The sequence below is a fragment of the Eretmochelys imbricata genome, chromosome 18, assembly GCF_965152235.1.
Source record: "Eretmochelys imbricata isolate rEreImb1 chromosome 18, rEreImb1.hap1, whole genome shotgun sequence".
Classification (NCBI taxonomy): Eukaryota; Metazoa; Chordata; order Testudines; family Cheloniidae; genus Eretmochelys; species Eretmochelys imbricata.
Window position 1 is genome coordinate 21867366 of NC_135589.1, and position 19837 is coordinate 21887202.

Consider the following 19837-nt stretch of genomic DNA (forward strand, 5'->3'; position numbering starts at 1 on the left):
TACCTGTCTAACTGTTCTGTATAACTGGAAAAATGTGTTGTGTAGGCCAGCACTGAGTCTGCAGAGAAGCTGCACCAGTACTTCTGTGGCTCCTCGTGCCTTTGCCAAGCTGCAACAGAGCTAAAATTGGCCAGCATTGAGAGAGCTCTGGGTATCCACTATCTGGAGTAGAATAGGGAAGGCAACAGCGCGGAGAGGAAGTGGCAAACAGATGAGCTATTACAGGTTCCTGGTCTGGTGATTCATGCTGTAATGTCAGGCAGTGGGGTCATTACAGGCAGACGGGTCTCCACTAGCAAATTGGAAGTGGTTTAGTTAACTGTTCCCTGCAGGTTGTTGGCTGGGAAGGGCAAGTAGGTATTGCAAATGGCAAGGGCAGAAGTACAATGCTCCATCCCAGTTTGGTGGGAGGGCTTGACCTGGCAGGAAGGCGTTGGAGAACCCTAGCATTTGGTATCCTTGAGCATCCACCCGGATGATAAGTCTTCTGCCTGAGTCAGGCAAACACAATGAGAGAGGGAGACAGACAGTCTAAATGCAACAGCAAGAGGTAGGGAGGCCCTGAGAGCCTGGTTCACTCATCCACCCACAGGCTCTGGGCAGGGATATTTTATATCCCAGAAGGAAGAACAGTGGGGCCAGCTTGGTATTGACAGGCTAGCATAGGACTGACTGCGTTTGGATTGTTCCAGTGTTTCTCTGTTATTGACCTACAGATTAATTCAGTCTGGAGCTCCCTTTTCCACAGTTATAGTGCCTTTCAGAGCACAGCTAAGTTGTACATGTTTTGTACTTGTGTTTTCAGAATGAGTGTTTTCCCTTCTTTCCCTTTACAGGAACATGGGTGACGTTTGGAGGGCAGATTACAGATGAGGTAAGAATTGTTCCCTGTTTTGCGCTGCCTACTCCATAGGTCAAAAATACAGTTCTTATTTCAGTCTCCTTTCATTGTACTGAAAATCCCCTTCAGGAGACTCCGCAGTCTAGTTCCTTTTATTATTTGAAGTGACCGAGCCTCAGTGTTGCCAATAACCTTTTTTATGGGAAATCTTCATAATGAATAAAGAACAGGAGGACTTGTGGCACCCTAGAGACTAACCAATTTATTTGAGCATCAGCTTTCGTGAGCTACAGCTCACTTCATCGGATGCAACGAAATGTAGGTCACGAAAGCTTATGCTCAAATAAATTGGTTAGTCTCTAAGGTGCCACAAGTCCTCCTGTTCTTTTTGCGAATATAGACTAACACGGCTGCTACTCTGAAACCTGTCATAATGAATAAAGGTTCTGTAATACTTACCAGTTTTCACTATAGAGATGCATAAATATTCATGTTTGTCTGACATGTTTCAACTTTGTTTTTCAAATTAGCTAGATTCATTTTTATGATTATGGCCAAAAGAAACAAAAATTATCCTTCCTTTGGCTAATTATTATCCACCAAGACTAGTACTTACTGCTGAGCAAATAATTTGCAGCACATAATTGGTGAATAATTTCCAAGAACAAAGACTAAATTCAAACCAAATACTTTTCACAATTGTTCCAGGAGGAGTTTGCTCATGAGCTGTTTGTTCCAGCTATCTAATATTCAAAATTTGAGATGCATTGGTTAGTTTAATTGGACACACAGGTCACATGGTAGCCTTTGTGATCCCTAACTCGGTGAGCATTAGTCTTAAACACAAATAATTAGCAATGAAAGACTGGTTCTAAGAGTTCAAAATTCGGCGTCAGCACATAGTCTCAAGTGACTTTGTACGAACACCCTGGTCTGTAAGGTGATGTGCTGTAATGTTTGTGGGAAATGAACACAAAAGGGGGCACAAACACAGCTGAATGTAGCAGATGCTTTTGTTCAAGCAAATAGACTCAGAAAACATGAACAGCTCTGTTCCATTGTACATGGATGTTGGAACTTGAATCTCATGGGGATGGTGAAGTTTTTAAGTTCGTATTGTTTCTGTGAGGCCAGACTTTCAGAAGGTATAGTCGGTTTACCAGTAACATTTGTGAAACACAAGTTGCACCTGTAGCCTTCCCTGGTAATACAGATTAGGAGGCAACTTTATAGTCATCCGTTCAGGACACCTTCTCCATTCTGTGTAGTAAATGTGTGCAACGCAATACTTGCATCGCGGTTTTTCTGAGCCAACAGATGCCAGCTGTAATCTGAGCTAATACCATAAAAAATCAATTTTCTGAACACTGGATTATAAAAGTGGGAGGAGAAAAATCATATTGCAGGGTGTGCTCGTTATTCCCTCTTTATATTCATAAGCTACTGAGTGCATCCTGATATGGGGGAAAATATGCTGGACTTAAATAGTGTGCAATTTGCATGGTATTTCTTTGCCGTGAGGCCAACCGTGGCTGCCTAGAGTTAGGCATCTAAATAATCAGATCACCTCATTAGGTGCCCAACTTTAGGCAGCCTAATTTGTAATGTCTGATCTAAGCATGCTACTGTGTGCTGTGTTACACATGCGTTTTATTGATATAACGCTCATGCCAAGGGGTTTCTAGGCTCCTGCTTTCTACAACGGGCTCTCTATAAACGTTACAAATGTTTCTTTGCAGATGGCGGAACAGCTGATGACTTTAGCATACGACAATGGCATTAACCTGTTTGACACAGCAGAAGTCTATGCTGCTGGGAAGTAGGTACCTTCTATGTTTATCTAACCAGGAGACACAAGTAGATGTGTTTTAATGAATGGGTGATTGCTGTAAACATTCAGCATGACACTTTCCCTAGCTACCTGACTTTCCCTGATCGAGGTGCCTTTACTATGTTATATTTTCTCCAGTATTTTCTCTTTTGCTCCGGAGTTCTCTAAAACGCACACAGACCCTGGCCCAACCCCAAAATGTCGTGTTCTGGATTCCCTGCAAGACTCTTTGCTGTGCCCCTTGCTCTTTGTGCTCTCACTCCCTGCCCTTATGGAGAGCAAAAGAGCAGAGCAGGAATGAAATCTGGGTCTCACCTCAGCGGGTGGCCGGTGCTTAGTCTCTAGTATTTAACCAGCTTTATTACAGCAGAGACTCCTGTCCCATAAAGTTTTTCTCCCAGAATGATGATGTCCCTTCTGCATTCCTTTGCCAGTGAAAATCCAGGTGGTTTTTTAGCTTCTAATTAAATGCTCTTCACTATGGAGCACACAGGCTGCGTCTTCACTGCGAAAAAGGTGTGTGTTTCCATCAGGATGGCTATCGCCAGGTAAAATCCCAGTGGGAACAAGGCATGGGAGTATTTACCTCATCTCGCTACATTGAGGTAAACCCCTTATTGTCGAGGAGAGGGGTATAAGGTTGAACACAATTAGCTTCATCGAAGTAAACACAGCTACATCTCTGCTTGGATTTTACATGGCGATAGGTATCCCAATGGAAAAACACTTTCTGTGGCAGTGAAGACACTGTCTGCATTCCCCAGCCGTTCAAACTATGACTATCGACCCCCAAGCCCCAGCACTGCTTCAGCCCAGTGACAGATTGCAGATACGTTTTCCCTTAATCCCCCTGCTCTGACTGTATCACTCGGCCAGGGGTCCCATCTAATTTTCTGTTCATGGCAAAGGAGCAATCACTGGGGAGGAGTGCCAAGGTGCTCTGTTGTTGATGTTCAGCGCTCCTGCCAGGTTAGCCAGGCATTTCATGGTTTAAGATACAAACAAAAGCTGTGTTCATCCAACAGAACAGACTGTGAAAGAGATTGAGAAAAATTGTTTGAAAAGTTAGTTGTCTCCGTTGCTGCTCCAGCCTGGGAAATGCGGTGAGAAAGGTCCGCAGCTGTGCCGCGTTTAGTCCCAAACTCGCCTTGGGGGCAGGACATAATACAAGTTGGCCTGTGCAAAACGCACTCCTGAGAGCCACAAAATTGTTACAGCCTCTCTATGTCTTGAAGGGTAAATTCATGGGGTTTGGTTCCTCGACACACTGCCTGCCTCCTGGCTAGTCTCAGAAAACCACTATGGGATCTAGCCAGGCCTATAAACCCAGCTGAGTGCAGGATCTTGGGCCTGCTCAGAAACGGGGCCCAAATAAGTACTGTAGATAGACATCCGCTCAAACTGCCATTTCCCACTGGCCCGGCACAGTCAGTGAATCAATGTATTTTATTTCTGTTTGTTTCAGTGCGTTTGAAGCACTTATCCCTGACTCCAGGTGCTTCGACAGCACTGAAACAGACAAAATCAGAGAAAAAGTCAAAAAAAGATTCTGCACAGATGTCTCACGTGAAGAACCCAGTTCTCCTTCAGAGAACGAGCTGCCTCCATCCCCTTGCCTACGCACCAGTGAACTGCGAAGGAGCCTGGGTCTGTCTGGACTAATAAGTGGGGGCACCTGCTCAGAAGAGATGAAGACTTGGAAGGCAGAGGTTGTCAAGGGATTAGGATTGTACAAATTGCTATGAAATGGTGCTTGAGCAGCTATAGCTCATCTCATCTACACTGACTTTGACCAGCACCGTGACCAGGCAAAACGAGGCTCTGCTGTGAACCAGAGAGGGGTGCATGGGCAACCATCGATTTGGAGGGACAGTCAGTAAATTACAAGCACCAGAACCTGTCTCAATCGTTAGAAAAATGTCACAGCCTGATGCTGATGAAAAATGAAATAGAAGAAGTAGACGCCATGAGGTGCAGAACATTTGTTCCTGCTCTCACTGGGTTTCCGTGGCATTTGCTTGCATATTACTAGCAGGTGGTCTGAATCCCTCTGTGTGTAACTGGGCATGGATTTTAGACAGGCTGGCAGTTCTTTTGCCTTTGTATGTGGTATCCTGGTTCAACAGGTCAGACTGTGAGTAGCAGGGGAAGTGGGGGTTGGGCCGCCCCATCCCTTTCACATCTAAAAAAATATATTTCTTCCGAAGTTTTTATGAGAAAAAAATGAATACAAAAAAGGACTGAGGGAGAGAGTTTGCTGTGCAGTGTCTAAGGGGAGGTGATGGGTGATCAATACAGGGGGACACATGGATGACAGCATACCGGGGGAGCAGTGCAGTATGCATTTGGTCTAGAGGCAAAACCCTACTGTGTGGAAAGAACCTCAAATTTCCTAATTCTTTCCCAGCTCAAGGCAAGCTCTACTGGTCATCCCTACAGCCCTGCCTTGCTGAGAGTCCAGACAGCTAGGCCACCAGCACTGACATGGTGCCAGTTCAGGGGTTTTCCCTACCAGAATTAATGAACTGAGCTCCTGGGGCAAGATCCTCTGTCTGCCCCCCCAGTTTTACAGAAGACCCATGCACAAGTCCTGTGTGCCACTCAACTGCCTCTTCAGGCCTATGGGCCATGAGGCTAAGTTTCACCCAGAATGATTAAAACTTGCTCGGAAGCAGAAACAACCCCCCTCCCCCCCCGACCCCCCTCCCAGATGTGTTTGAATGAACTCACTTATCTAGAGCCAGATCCCGAGAGTCAAACTCCTGTTGAACTCAAGGGTCTTTGAACCTGATCCTTAGATGTTATCAAAGAGTAGCCTCCCTCTAATTCCCTGAGGCCAGAAAAGTTACATCTGGGAGTCAGCGTTGCCTCTGAGATTTAACAGATGCTTGTTCCTGTTTCAGTTCAGGTGGCTGAAAGAGTTTGAGATTGGTGCACTCCATTTTTTGGTTGGCTGACCACAGCCTGTTCTATCCTCTTGTCTCGCTGATGGTACAGCACTTCCTGAGTAACCCAGCTTATCTTCCATGCCATCAGGAGCAGAGCAGGACAGTTTTTATTTTAAAAACTCTTCTTTTTTGAAAAATTTCTGAATTTGTGGCTGAAATTTTCTTCTTGGTAGTTGTTAAAGAACTAGATAAGTTCATAGAGGATAGGTCCATCAATGGCTATTAGCCAGGATGGGCAGGGATGGTGTCCCTAGCCTCTTTTGCCAGAAGCTGGGAATGGGTGACATGACTGGACGGATCACTTGATGATTCCCTGTTCTGTTCGTTCCCTCTGGGGCACCTGGCATTGGCCACTGTTGGAAGACAGGACCCTGGGCTAGATGTACCTTTGGTCTGACCCACTGTGGCCGTTCTTATGTGTTACAGAACAGGTAGGCACTCTCTCTTGGCCCTTTTCTCGCCCTATAATTTTTTTGTTTGCCTATAATATAGATCCTAGCGTCTACTTCTTCAATAGCCCTTTGTGACAGTACTCACTTGCAGTGTTTCTTTCTGGGAAAAGGCGGCACGTTCTATGGAACGTTTATATGTTCATGACTTATGTGTGAATGGGCTGCATTAGGAGAAGACAGGAGATACGGAGAGCTGACCCTATTTATTTATTTTTTCTTATGAACTTTTCCGACAACGAGAATCCGCTGTGCTGTGGTACAGCTAACCCATGTCAGCACAGTGACTTTCTCCTCATTAACCTTTCCACTCCTCTCCTTCCATCACTTTGTGCCTGGGCTCCGACGAAATATCGTAGCTCTTCAGCGTCGTGACGCATCTGCCTGTGTGTCCCTACAGCGCCTAACACAGTGCAGCCTGGTCTTATTCCTGTTGCTGTCTGAGCAATAACAAGGGGTAAGCTGTGAGGAGGGCCGAGTGATGAGAATGTGGCGGGCAACAAAACGAAGGCCTGGCGCAGGATACTTGTAGGTAGAAATTGCAATCATTCCCGAAGGGTCATGAACAGATGCTGGGCGTCATGGCTGCCTTGCCATTTCCATGTTGCTAAGTGGGAGGTTGTGTCCTAGCGAGAAGGCAGGAAGGTCCAAGTATGGAAAACATGGAGAACCACTTTTCCTGTAGCTCTTAGGGAACATCTTTTGGTGATTAAGTGTACTTGAAAGCATTGGTGAAAGAGTCTCAACATGTCGTGTGCTGTGTATTAAACCCTAGCGACAGTGAATTAATTGGGAGACTGAAAGTGTTCATCTGTGTCGCGGAACCTTTTATTGACTGTACGAAGTGAAGGTCCTGCAGTCTGACCTGTTCAGCGTCTCATCTTTGGTTTTAGACACTTGCACAGCACAGAACAAATCCAATGAAGCGTCACGCATGTCTCTTTAAGTTAATGACTAAGGGTCGGTTTTTCCGGTCTCCTCCCAAAGAGACTCAGTAACTTTGTGACTGGAAAGGATGAAGGTTCCAGAATGTAGTGTCTGAGAGGTTTCATGAATAATTGCACATTAAAAATTAAATTGCCCAGGAACAAAATATGCCTGACATGGCCAAGAGCGAAGATCAATTCAGTTGTGTGTGTCTGGGCACTCCACACAGTCCAAGCACAGATGTTCGCATGGCTCAGTTGGTAGTGTCCTCGCCTCTGGGCCACACTGGAACTTGGGCTCCTACCCAGAGCTGGCACAGCAGTGCCAAATAGGAACAAGCCACACACGTTAATCGCAGTGTGATGTTCAAGTCCATGTATTTATTTCAAAATCGAAATGTTGGAGGAGCCAGTCCTGCAGCAGCATCTACAGGGGCAAAGCAACCTGCCAAAGCGGGTTTGAGCAACGGCTATGGAATTGGCTCCTGATGGATGGCAATGGAGAGCTGTCTCTGGAGTGGGGTGGGTGAGAGAGGCGTTACGTATAATGGAAGAATGTCTCTCTCTTACCTGTGGCTTTGGTCTTCCTTACCTATTGCCGCTCTTGCTGGAGAAGACATGCACAGTTCCACTCCAGCACATCCCAGCCGGAGATCCCACTAGCAAACAACCTGAATCTCTCTGACCTGTTTTCTCACTCTAAAGAAGAGAGGCTATTATGAATCCTATTTGTAGGGAGTCATTTGTGCCATGACAGATCTGAATAGCCAAATCCTGCAATTATCAGCCATGAGCCAGAGTACTGCTAGTGGGCTGAGCTCCGATAACCGGAACGCATGCCACGTTTTGTCCAGCCACGCCCTCCCTTCGCCACTGATGGGCTCCGCTTGTCCATACAAAAGAGGCTGAGGAGATGGGTGACGACATATTCAGCTTTCACGATCTGTGCCTGCCATGAGTCCCGTGGGAAGTAGGGTTGGGATCGGTTAGTGAAGGGATGCAAAGGCCCAAGTGAGCAGCACAGGGGATGTGGTGGGTATAAATGTAATGCACATTGCATTCTTGTCCCATCTCTGTTGCTAAGATGTATAACAAGCAATTAGAGAGAGCATTTCTTTCTACACTGCAGGACAGTGCAAAGGAAGGAGGAAATTACGTTGCCTGTGGCCAGGATATTTTTATCTTTGACCCTGACAAATGCCAAGAAAATTCCAGCTGTCACTTGATCCTGTACTGCAATGTAAACAACATGCAGGATTCCTCTTTGTTCAGAGAGCCCATTAATAGCCATTGGAGTGGGTGGGGCATGGGGTAGCCTCAAATTGTCTTGTTCTCCATAGCTCCTTAATAACATTTTAACACCAGTGATTTGAAATACATGGGATCCCTCCATTGAGAGCCATGATTGAAATGGTTTGGACCTAATTTCTGTACCAGTCTGATGAAATCATCATTTTTGTTTCTCTCTCATTGCAGGGCCGAAGTTGTGTTGGGAAATATTATTAAGAAGAAGGGTTGGAGGTAATTTTATTCTTCCTTAAGCCAAGTGCCATGTTAGAACCAGAGTGTTTCATTTTTATGCCTTGGGCAGTTTCCTTGATAACTGCTGTGTTTGATACGGAAGGAAGGAAATTAATGGTAGGCATCAAGGTGAAGAGTCAAATAACTGTGCAGGGATTTGCAGGGAGTAGTGCACCAGTGAGCACGAAATTCGGGACATGGAGTCTGAAATCCCCTCTCTGGTCCCTAGCAGTGATCGCTCCAGGGCAAGGTAGAGGAATCTTTCACTGCTGCTGCCTGTCCTGGACTTGTTCCTGTGAATGAAGAGAGTTTCTGCCTTCTAGGTTGTTGTAATGGCATGAAATAATAATGCCTTCTTTATGGCTGGCATTCAGTCTTCTGGTAGCTCGGGGGCCCAAGGTACATGCCAGTTTCAAGCAAGACAATGGTCTCTTAATCTCAGTGTTTCCCCTGGTAAATCTCCATTCCTGTTCCTGATGGAGATGTCCAGGGCTCGTCAGTCCATCACAGCCTGGCACCTCTCCCCTGTCCTGGCTGGGTCAGAGCAGAGTGGCGTTTCTTCGGGGAGGTGTTTGAAATTATCTCAAATTGTAAAAGTCACAGGGAAGAGCAATTTCAAATACCAGCTCGCTGCAGTTGGGCATGAATCATTAATCATAGTAGGATTGTCAGAAAGTCTGTATTTCCTTCCCTCCAGAATGCCACAATTATCCTCCCAGTCAGTGGTTATCCGGTACATTTTTCCCACTCAATTATTTATACTTGTCATCTTGTTCCACCAATATTGTTTCTTTGCATTAATTACCATGTGACTGCAGCTCCCAGTAATTAAAGGTAATTGACTTTTTAGCAAATCCCATGAGGAGCTCTCCTGTCAGTACTCAGAGGCGAACCGTGGCACCCCACATGCCTGTTCATCGTCCTCTTCTTTTTCCAGCACCAAGGTTCTGAGCAAATTGGTCCACATCTGCTTTGAGATGCCATTGGAGCCCGGCGGGGTGTTGCCTGAGTGGTTTTCTATTTACACCGCTGACTCCAGGACCGCTCCTGGCCTCTCTCAGCATGCACTCCGCCATAAAGAACAGTCTTAGGCAGTCATACTAGGATCATGGCCAGCCCATTGTGGCTGGAGCCCTTTGATGATTGCAGTCTCACACTGCAACGTAATGTGGGCACAATGAGAGTCTGGTTTAGCTGTCCTGGACACTGATTTAAGAGTCCAAACATTTTAGTTCAGGCACGCGAATAATGGCTTTTCAGCAAACAGCCTCTTGAGTCTGGAGTAGGCACGGGACCATAGCAGCTGGTTCAGTAAGTTCACGGTAGTTGGAGCTGGTAGTGGTTTCTCCTAGTAGTTGCCATGCTGTAGCCTGCAGGATGGCCCTGAAGCAAAGTGACTTTGGGCTACAGGGCCATACCCAAGGTTGGGACTTACCGAAGTGCCTCAGTAATTTTCAGAGGGATTTGTGCTCCTAAACACCGATCGTACTCTTGACAATCTCACCCTAAAGGCTTAACCCCAGGATCATTCAAGGTGAGGTGGGTCCTAGAGGTAACACCTCTGATCTGGGCTAGCGAAGGCGTCTGATCAAACAGCCAAGCGGATCACTAAGGGCCTGACTCTAACCTTCCTTACGCTGGGGTAAATCCGCAGTAACTCCACTGCAAAGTCAATAGAATTATTCTGGCTGTGCCCCAGCACGACTCGGAGCAGTGGTTGGTGCTGAATCACTTACGTTCCGCGGACCAGTGAGTTGGGAAGAGGGTATTTGCGTAACTGGAAGCTGTGGGCGAGCGTCAGCTTGGGGCGGTGAGTGCAGGGATGGGAGCACAGAGGGCGAAAGGGAGCCTTGGCTTGGTACATTTTATGCAGTGACTTTCTGTTTCTCTTTACAGGCGCTCTAGCCTGGTCATCACAACCAAAATCTTCTGGGGAGGAAAGTAAGTAACGCTGGCTAATTTCACCCAGCGCCGTAATTGTCGTCGTTGAACTGTACGCTGCTAACCTGGGCCTGTTCTTTTTCAGAGCAGAGACTGAGAGGGGACTGTCCAGAAAACACATCATAGAAGGTGAGAGAGCACGTCTGCTTTAATGCTGTATGTGAGCCTGACCCTGCAAGGCACTTGAGCACGTGCTTAACTTTAAGCACATGAGCACTTAACTGAATGGAACTACTCACATGCTTAACCATGTGCTTTGCTGGGTTGAGGCCTATCTGCTGCTCCTGTATAGTAAGGTGGGAGAGTCTGAGGGACCTGGGGTGTTCCCATTCGAGAGAAGGAACAAACACGCTTCAACAGGGCTCCAGCTGAGCCCATCCCTTGGGCTGCTTCAGTGACTGCTTTGCCATGTCCCAGCGGCTGGGACACACCTGCCCACACACACCTGGTGGGTGCGCTGTCCTGCCAAGATGGCGTTAATGGCACTGCAGAGTGCCTTGCAGACGCCAACAACTGACATCATGACCTCCCGGCTTGGAAGAAGGAGCAGGGTGGGGGAGAGGCATGTGCTGGTAGTTATTGTTTATAACAATGAGCTGAATATTCCCTTGAGAGTTGTTATAAGTGTAATTCAAATCGCCTGGCAACTGGCCCCTGTTGGGCAGAGGTTGGATACATTTTAGCGTCACCACTTCTGCAGCTCTTCCCCTGAGATGGTTTTCATTCTGTTCATTACTCCAAACAGAAATCCAGGGAGTGGCCAGCCTTTGTGAGAGCTGGGGCTGGGGCTGCCTTTCCCAGTGGAGCACCAGCGAGCCGGGTCTCTCCACAGAGCACGCGGCACAGCTCAGCCCTCTCGCGCAGATGTGGGTCACGGTGCTCTTAACGCTCTGGAACAGCCTCAGCAAAGCTGGGATCCCTGGGCCTCAGGGCACCATCTCACGAGCGTTAGTGCAGCTCTTCGGATCCTGTGTTTGCGAAGTGCTGGGACGTTCTCTTTAGTGCTAACGAAGCGGGGAGCTCAGTGGGGAACTGTACTTGATGCCTTTTGTCCTTGTTTGCTCATCACCAGGTCTGAAGGCTTCCTTAGAACGGCTGCAGTTAGAGTACGTGGATGTTGTGTTTGCGAACAGACCAGATCCCAACACACCCATGGAAGGTAGGTTCTACTGCCAGTTTCTCCCTGAGAGCCTATTCCTGTTTCGGGATACTGGTCAGCAGGCAGCTGAGACTGGTGGATTAGCCATGGTCTCGCCATTTGCGTCCAGAAGTAGGGAGCGACTTCTAAAGAGTGTAGCGTTGGGGAGTAGGAGCGCGGGCCGTGGGCCACCAAATCGTTTTCAGAATAACCTCTTTCTCTCCCCCAGCAAAGTGTAATAGAGGGGCACCAGTCAAAGGGCTTCTCAGGGGTCGTTCCCCTTGCTCATGTCATGGGGAACTCTTACGCTCGGGCTTTCCGGGCCTGAATGTGCTTCTCTCTGCGTTATCTCCCTTTTTTCAGTCCATGTTTGCCCAGCATGACAGAGCCCAGGTCCATGACTGGCGCTCCTAGGTTCTTGGATAATACAATTCATACTTAGGGTTACGATCATTATAATAATTTTCTCAAGCTGCTGTGCTAGCAGTTTGTACCTCCGCAACAGATCTAACTTTTCTCATTTCATGGCCTGTCCCATTTCTGGATTACATACTCGCCCATTCTAAGAAGGAACTGTTAATTCCTTGTTAGTTTAACATCTTATTAGCCAAATCAGGTCTGAATTTTTCATTGCATTTTATTTTTTGATGTTTTGAATGTTTGAATCATGATGTTGGTGACGGGTTTTTAGTTATGGTGCGTTTTCCATTATGTAGCAATTGTTTCATGTGTTAATACATTCAGCATATGTAAACAAACCAACCAAAAATCTTTTTCAACCTCAATCCCCCTCCATCCCCATGTAAAGGGGCCTTCTCAGGATGCGCTCTGCTTCTGGAACAGGCTGTTTTAATGGTGCTTTGATAGCGGGTTATTCTTCCTCCAGACCCAGACCCTTTTGTCATGCCGTTCATTGTAATATGCCAGCAGTTGTAAACTCTGGTCTCTTTAAATCTTTCTTTTATCACCAGGGGACCCATTTAGTTCTTCCAAGTCAAGAACATTCATCATAGAAGGTACATCGTACCCGCAGTCCGAATATTGACTTCTGTGTCCAAACAGCATTTTATGGGACAGACTCTGTATTTTTATTTACACGACTTCCTTTCCCCCGTGGCAAACTTTTCCATAAAATGCACAAAGGAAAACAAACAAAAAACCCCACTTGCCTTTGAGAACATCTTGCAAGTAAAAAGCAAAATAGTGATTAGTTCTTCTCGTTCTCTTCCCTCGATTCATGTCACTTCATTCTTTTGTTCCTTTCCTTTGTTCAGTGCATGACGTGCCATTTTCTGCTATGCTTGTCTGTATGACAGGAGGTCCCCGCAGTTTGAAATTCTGCATTAAAGCCTAATTCATTGGTTCATTAAAATAACATGTTTCTTAACATGCTTGTGATCTTGGAGGAGAGCAGTTCAGGGATCAGGGTGAACAAATCAGTAGTCCAGGGGAGAACAAGCAAGTTGTGATGGTCCTCACCCAGAAGTTTTAAAGTCCACGAGACTCTCCACTTTAAAGCCCATGCTGTGGGTTGAGTGCTGATAAGTTTACATTAGCATCAGAAAATACGGCTGTCTGGTAAGTTGAACGAATTGGCTCCCAAAGTCCGTCTAGTCAGTTACTGAAATAACATGTTATGCTGGTTTTTTCACCCCATTGAATGCGCCTGGTCTTGCATAAGGAATGTGGTTGGATTTTTTTTTTTTTTATGAGTATGTACTAGGGTTGGGCAAAATTCTGTGTAACTGCGCTCCCTGCGGTGGCAAACTTTGACCAAAGACTACATTAAAATAAGGGGACAGAGTTTTCAGCCCTGTTCAGAGTCGATTCCCACAGGGGGTTGCTACCACTGAGGGGGCATCCCTTTACCAGCACTAGGTTGGGACCAAAAGGCTAATAGTTGGCTGGCTATATATCCATGCCAGTCTAGCTTTTTACAGTCCCAGCTATGAATATGTACAATAGGTACAAAGCATTCGGTCGTCTTATTACTGTTCATTATTGAACTGAACGTCTATTGCCGTCTACTTGCGATACATTTTTAATATGGTTATTCAAGCATTAGTGTCTGGAACTTTGGCATGGAGACTGGAGACTTATTTTCCCATGGGATTTTTTAAATTAAAGGGGCAAGTGGAATAGAGCTAATGACCAAATGTGACCCCAGCTGCATGTAACCTGCTGAGTCTATTCCTGTGACGTAAGAAATGCCCATTTTGCCCAGCTCTGATAGTCATTGCTCTTTCTGCTTATGACGGGCTATTCTTCCTCCTTGTAATGGCTTGTGATCTTGTGCAAGATGTATTACAGACCTGCCAGATTTTATTTCTATGGAAAACTTTCGTTTGCACAAGCCCAGCACTTAGCTAAACTGTAACACTCTGTCAGTGCATGTGATGGACATGTGAAGCCTGGTGTGACTTTTTCTTTTTGCTTCTCTCCTTGGCATGAGTTTATGCCTTGGCTTCAAACTCAGCCTGCATGGTTCAGACTTGGCTGGAGAGCCTGTGAACGGGGACTCCCGACAGTGTTTCTAAAAAAGAAAAGAAAAGGCAGCAACAGAACAGGGCAGCAGCGGTTTGACTGACACCTTAAAATTATGCTGTAACTTCCCGTTTTAACTAGCCAATTGAGTCTCAGACTCTCTGGCACCTCTTTCCTTGGTTTAATTAAGCTAAAAGAAACAAAATTAGGGGGATGGTGGTTTTTGCTAATGCAGTACCATGAATGTGCATAGCGGCTTCGACGGTAAGCTCCATGGGGCAGAGACCTCGTCTTCTGTTTGCCTACATTCAGACAAGAGACCAAGAGGAAGGTTGTAGAGAAGGGAGAACAAGGGTAAAAGAAGATTGGGGTTGTTTGCATTTGTTACTCTGCATCTTGGAGGTCTGTGTGTGTGTGTGTGTGTGTAAAGTGTTTTCTTTAAATACTGGTGGCAGCTGCAGAGACTGGGTGTAATCCTGGCCCCCCAAAGTTAATGGCAAAACTCCCCTTGACTTCAGTAAGGTCAAGATTTCATCCCCTGTGTCTTGGCATGGGAAGATTCCTCAGCCCTTGCCCCAATGGAGACTCCAGCTACGTGGACTGGGTCGCACGAGCAGGGTTTGCCCCAGACAGCTAGAAGGCTGACCCGATGCCTAGTACACTCCGCACAGATCAAGGAGTTTACATGGCCTTTCCAGGAATTGTTTGCTTCTGGTTGCTAGTCTGAGTCTCCCTTCATGAAAGTACAAGCTATAGAGCTCTTGACATTTGGACTTTCTTCATCCTCCTGCTTCTGTATGCTCAGAATTTCCTAACGATCCCTTCCTCAGAGCTGAAGCCTTCCACCTTGGGTCTCAGCCCAGAAATGAGGTTTTTGGAGACTGAAAAACGTTCTCTCTGATTTCAGTATTTTAAACCTGTTCAGTGACACTTCCTAAAGCAGCTCTGAGGAAGCGAGAGAAATTTTTAAACCAGCACAGGGCTGACTCTGCGATAAGGGCTAGTTGGATGTTACAAGGAACGGAGAGCTTGCTGCGGAGCACTCTCGGGTGGCAGCTACTAACATAACTTAATGAAGCCACCACCTAATGGAGCTCTGCCCCCTTTGTGACTATGCAAACGTAATTAGCGTCTTTGGAAGGATTGTGTCTTGTGGTCCAAGGAGAAGTTTGCAATCTGCAGGCTGCAGCCTGTGGGCGTCATGGAGACCAGGCCATGGGAACTGCATGTTCTAACTCGGTGCTGCTTTCTCAAGCCTTTTTTAACACTACCAGATGCTGAGGGCCAGTGTCAGCAACGGGGCTCTTGAACCTGTGCTGAACAGCACGACTCCAAGTCTAATAAAAGACAAAGCATCTTCGCACCCGTTCAGAAACTGACGGTCGAGTTTTTGGTTGTCCCAGCTGGAGATACCAGTGCTGATTATCACAGGAGCTGCATAGGGGCAGCCGCCCTGAGCGGCCCCTGCAGCTGTAAGCACTCTGTGCCCTGAAAATCGGCCCTAAATGCCTCAAAGCACCCAAAATCAGTAGCTGTTTAAAACATTTGGGCGAGTGTCAAATGAGGAGCCTCAGGTTTTGCGTTCTCGTTCTCTCTCTTTATGTTCCAGCATGTTTAGCATCGCACTTAGACAAACACATACCATTGTCTGCTTCCCACCTTGAAACAGACAGAAGACAGGGATACATACACTTTTGTCTGAGTGAGTGTGTGTGTGTGTGTATAATCACATTGATTTATATATTATATCGGGTTTATTTTTTCAGGCCGTCAATGGATTGTTTTTAGAAACACTTGTTTGCAATCTTTCCTTTGTACCGCAACATTTGCAACCAACCTTGCAAGCAATGTATTCTTAGAGCTGCCTTTTCTAGATATCTCCCGCTGGATCCACTACATACATTCAGCACCTTTGGTGGGCCGTCCCTGTATTTGCCAAACATCACAGTGACAACCTTCAAAAAAGAAAAATCTGAACGTTAGCTGTTTTTAGATGCAATATTAACCATGAGGCCAAACTAACTTAATGGGTTCCTACAATCAGCTGCAATATTTGCTTTTCATAAGTCTTTATACAGACAGAATTTGCCCTCTGTTTTTCATAGCTAATGGATGTTTTCTATTGATGAATTTTTCTTATTAGTAATAATCTCTGAAGTTCACAGCAGCTAAACTATCAGGGCAAAGCTGGAGGTGAGGGTTTTTTAACCATCCTTAACATCCAGCAGTTCCAGCTCCTCCTGGATTCCTCAGTCTCTGAAATCTTCTGATTCCAGGTGCTCAGGGGTAGAGTTTTTGAGCTCGTCTGTCCCTGCACAGGGAGTTCTGAACGGACCTCGGAGTTGGGTTCATAAATCTCAGTGCAGCAGAGCAATGATGCCCAGAAACAAAATTGGAAGGTGCTAAGAACTGCACAAACATTGTGCTGTTTCCCTCTCCCTCTCCCAAACTATCCCACCCCACGCCCCCTACCCACCCACACACCCACACACACACACAGAGTCAAGCCCTGCTCCCCAAAGAAGTTGGTCTCCCAGAAATGTATCTACTTTTTTTGTTGTGGTTTTTTTAATGTCTCCCCTCCTGTGACAGCTGTTCCATCCTGGTGGATTTGATCTGGTTTTCCTCTGTTTAGATGGAAAACTGAGTCTTCGGGTCTGTTTTTTGTAGGACCTTGAAGATGTTATTTTTTTCCCCCACACATGGGTGCAATATATCCTGTGGCGCCTGTCCATCCCCATCTCACAGGAGAGCGTGAACATCCGTGAGATTGGACATTGTTTTCCACCACTCTGTACTGCATTTCACCTATTTGATTGTGACCTCATTACGTTTCACTGGTCCATTGCAAATGGTTATTTTCTTCTAGGCTAATCCTATTATTCCTCCAAAAAGCAACTAACTAAAAAAAACTCAATTCTTATGGCATCATAATTTACATCCCTCTGTTTCTTCTCACCCTCATTTCAGCACAAGCGGCCATAAAAAGGTCACTTTCCAACCCAATCTCTGGCGATTGTTGGTTTGTTTGTTTATTTTTGCATTCGATTATTCTTTACAGATTTGGACAAGTAATTAATATGGGGAAATGATTTCACGAGCAGTCTCTGTTGTGGGTTGGCTTTTTGGTTTTTGTTCGTTCGTTTTTGTTTTTTAATTTCCTTGTAAAACTCCTGTCTCCAAGTTTGAAGTCTGGAAGTACACTGCTTGCAAGATGTCTGTGCAGTCAAATCCCCCCTTTCCTTTTGGTGTCACAGTCTTTATTTACGGAATAGCTCCAGCTCTGCGTGCCAGGCTGACGTCTCCCTCCTTGCCTTCCCTTCCTTTTTGACAGAGACGGTGAGAGCAATGACCCACGTTATCAACCAGGGAATGGCCATGTACTGGGGAACATCGCGCTGGAGCTCCATGGAGATCATGGTACTGTGTGTGTGTACACGCCTGTGTGTGGGCACATGCATGCCCGTGCGTTCCCATTGCGGAAATGCAAGGGCCAGAAGACATGCCATAAATAAATGATCTGTGCGCTGCTGATGCTAAGCAGAGGCCGAGCAGACTGCCGTCGCCAGAGCAAAGTGCCTCTCTGCAGCGTTTTGGGGAGAAGTGCTCCGTTGATGGTGATTTAATTAGACAGGAGCTGTCAGGAGCCGACTGCTTGCAGACGTATTTTAGCTGTAATTATTTTTAGATCTGATAGGACAGCTCATCAGAGTGTGTCAGGCTCGTGCCATAGGGGAAAGGGTTCCCTGGCTGGGAAAGGAGGTAGCACGGTAACGGTCAGCGAGAAGGACACCTGAGCGGGAAATCCCTGTCATTGCTGTCACAGGAGCCCCCAGCTCACCTGGTTTCCTCTCCCCCTCTCATTCTCTCTCCTCGCTGGTCTGAGACGCTTCAGTGAGAGATTTCCCCCTCTGGCCCTTCCCAGCTCTGTGTGCTCTGCTGGCTCAATCTGCTCCAACTTTTGGGCAAATTTTAACATGATTTCTAGCTAAATCCTTTGACTTGAGACTCTCCAGCCAGTCGCCTTTTCCTCTCAATGTGCCCGTCTCCCTGGTAACAGACAGAACTTTGTGTCAGCCCCCATGTCTGCAGCTGTCTCCAAGGCAGCATCCCTCAGGAGCCCTGGGGGCAAATCTGGGCCTTTTCGAGCCCCTTCCAGCTGAATGCTGACAGGTGGCTACCCTGGCATTAAAGCACTTGTCAGTGCAGAGCCAGCCGCAGAGCGCCGGGATGCTCCACACATACAGACCTCTCGGGCTGAGCCTGGGCACCACATTTGCAGTCAGAGACCCCAGAGGCTGGCTCGTGCCCTTTGAAGTCAAAGATAAAGTCCCACTGGGGCCTGCCAATGGGCAAATCTCCCATAGGACTGAGCCCTCCAGTCTCTGCTTGTTCAGCGAGGCCCTGGGTCCCCATCAGCCGCAGGAACAAATTAGTTCTGTTTCGGCAATAGCCACTCTCTCCATGTCCCTGGGTTACTCCCTTTCACCCGCCAGGCAGGGTCTCCAGACGTCCCAGCCCCAGTGCCGTGGGGACGACCTGGAGGTCTCGCCCTGCTCCAGGAGGAGAGCATGGGGCGGGGCAGCCCTGCCCTATAGGGAATGATGCTGATTTGCATTTCTTTGTGCTTGCAGGAAGCATACTCAGTGGCACGGCAGTTTAACCTAATCCCGCCGATTTGTGAGCAAGCCGAGTACCACATGTTCCAGAGGGAGAAGGTGGAGGTGCAACTCCCTGAGCTCTTTCACAAGATAGGTACAAACCCCCCCCCCCCCCCCCACGCCTTACATGTTCTCTGAGGCTGGCTGGGGGCAAAGCTGGGCACTCTCAGGGAAGGGAGCAGGAGTTGAGAGGCTCGGTCCTGTCATAAAGGGTCTGTCGATATTCAGCTCAGCTGCCCGGAATGCCCAGCCCCTGGCTTTTGTTTCTAGAAAGAATTGCCTTTCCCAACGGAACAATAATTGGGCAACAGACCCCTGGTTTCCATTGAGGAGGGTTGGGGTTGGTCCGGGGGCAGTGCGCACATGGGCCAAGTGTAAAAACGGCAATCTAGAGAGGGGCCCAAGCCACACGGCTCCAATCCAGGCCTGAACGAAAACATCCACAAAAAATTCAAAGCTAAACCCTGACTGTTTCAACGTTTCCAACATAAACCGTTTCAACGTTTTGTTTAGAAAAAAGCATTTGTTTTTTAATAATTTCTTTTCTTGTCGAAATGAAAAACTGAAAAGATTTCATTGGGGTTGAACAATCAGTTTCAACCAGATAAAAAGGGAGGACAAAAATTCTGGAAAAACGTCAGAACAATTTGCTGAATTCACCCCAACTTCGCAAATGGTTTTGGTTGCCCCAAAACTGCATCTTTATGGCAAACTAAAAATACCCAGCGATCTTCTGAGTCCCCAGAGCTGGCCGTGTCCCTTCAGCATGTACAACATGCCACATCGGCACGAGGCCCCGTATCTGTATTCATGGGGCACTTGGGGGTTTGCGGTTTGAAATGTACAAAAATAGTTTTTAAAAAACTGAATAAATGTGCTAAGATATGGGGGAAATAGGCACAGTTTTAGGGAAAATAAATCTCAGCAGCCTTGTCAGACCTGTTTGTCACCCCGAAGCCATGCTTGTTCCCAGCCTCTGCCACAGCAAAGGGGGATCACACTGCATGATCTAGCCCCATCTGAATATCAGAGCTCTGGCCAGGCCGAGCTGCTGCTGAGTTGGTGTCATGGCCCTTTAGCTGGCGTCTCCTGCACGC

At 46.9% G+C, this 19837-nt stretch overlaps 1 protein-coding gene across 5 annotated transcripts in view; it reads left to right on the plus strand.

Moving 5' to 3' along the window:
• KCNAB2 (potassium voltage-gated channel subfamily A regulatory beta subunit 2) overlaps nt 1–19837 on the plus strand; it is a 109318-nt gene that overhangs the window by 80664 nt on the left and 8817 nt on the right. For all 5 annotated transcript variants that reach the window (XM_077837281.1, XM_077837278.1, XM_077837282.1 and 2 more), the window contains 8 exons: nt 837–874; nt 2581–2660; nt 8472–8516; nt 10413–10457; nt 10543–10586; nt 11530–11616; nt 17414–17499; nt 18714–18834. In XM_077837281.1, coding sequence (XP_077693407.1) covers nt 837–874; nt 2581–2660; nt 8472–8516; nt 10413–10457; nt 10543–10586; nt 11530–11616; nt 17414–17499; nt 18714–18834 — 546 coding nt within the window. The remainder of the gene's footprint in view (nt 1–836; nt 875–2580; nt 2661–8471; nt 8517–10412; nt 10458–10542; nt 10587–11529; nt 11617–17413; nt 17500–18713; nt 18835–19837) is intronic.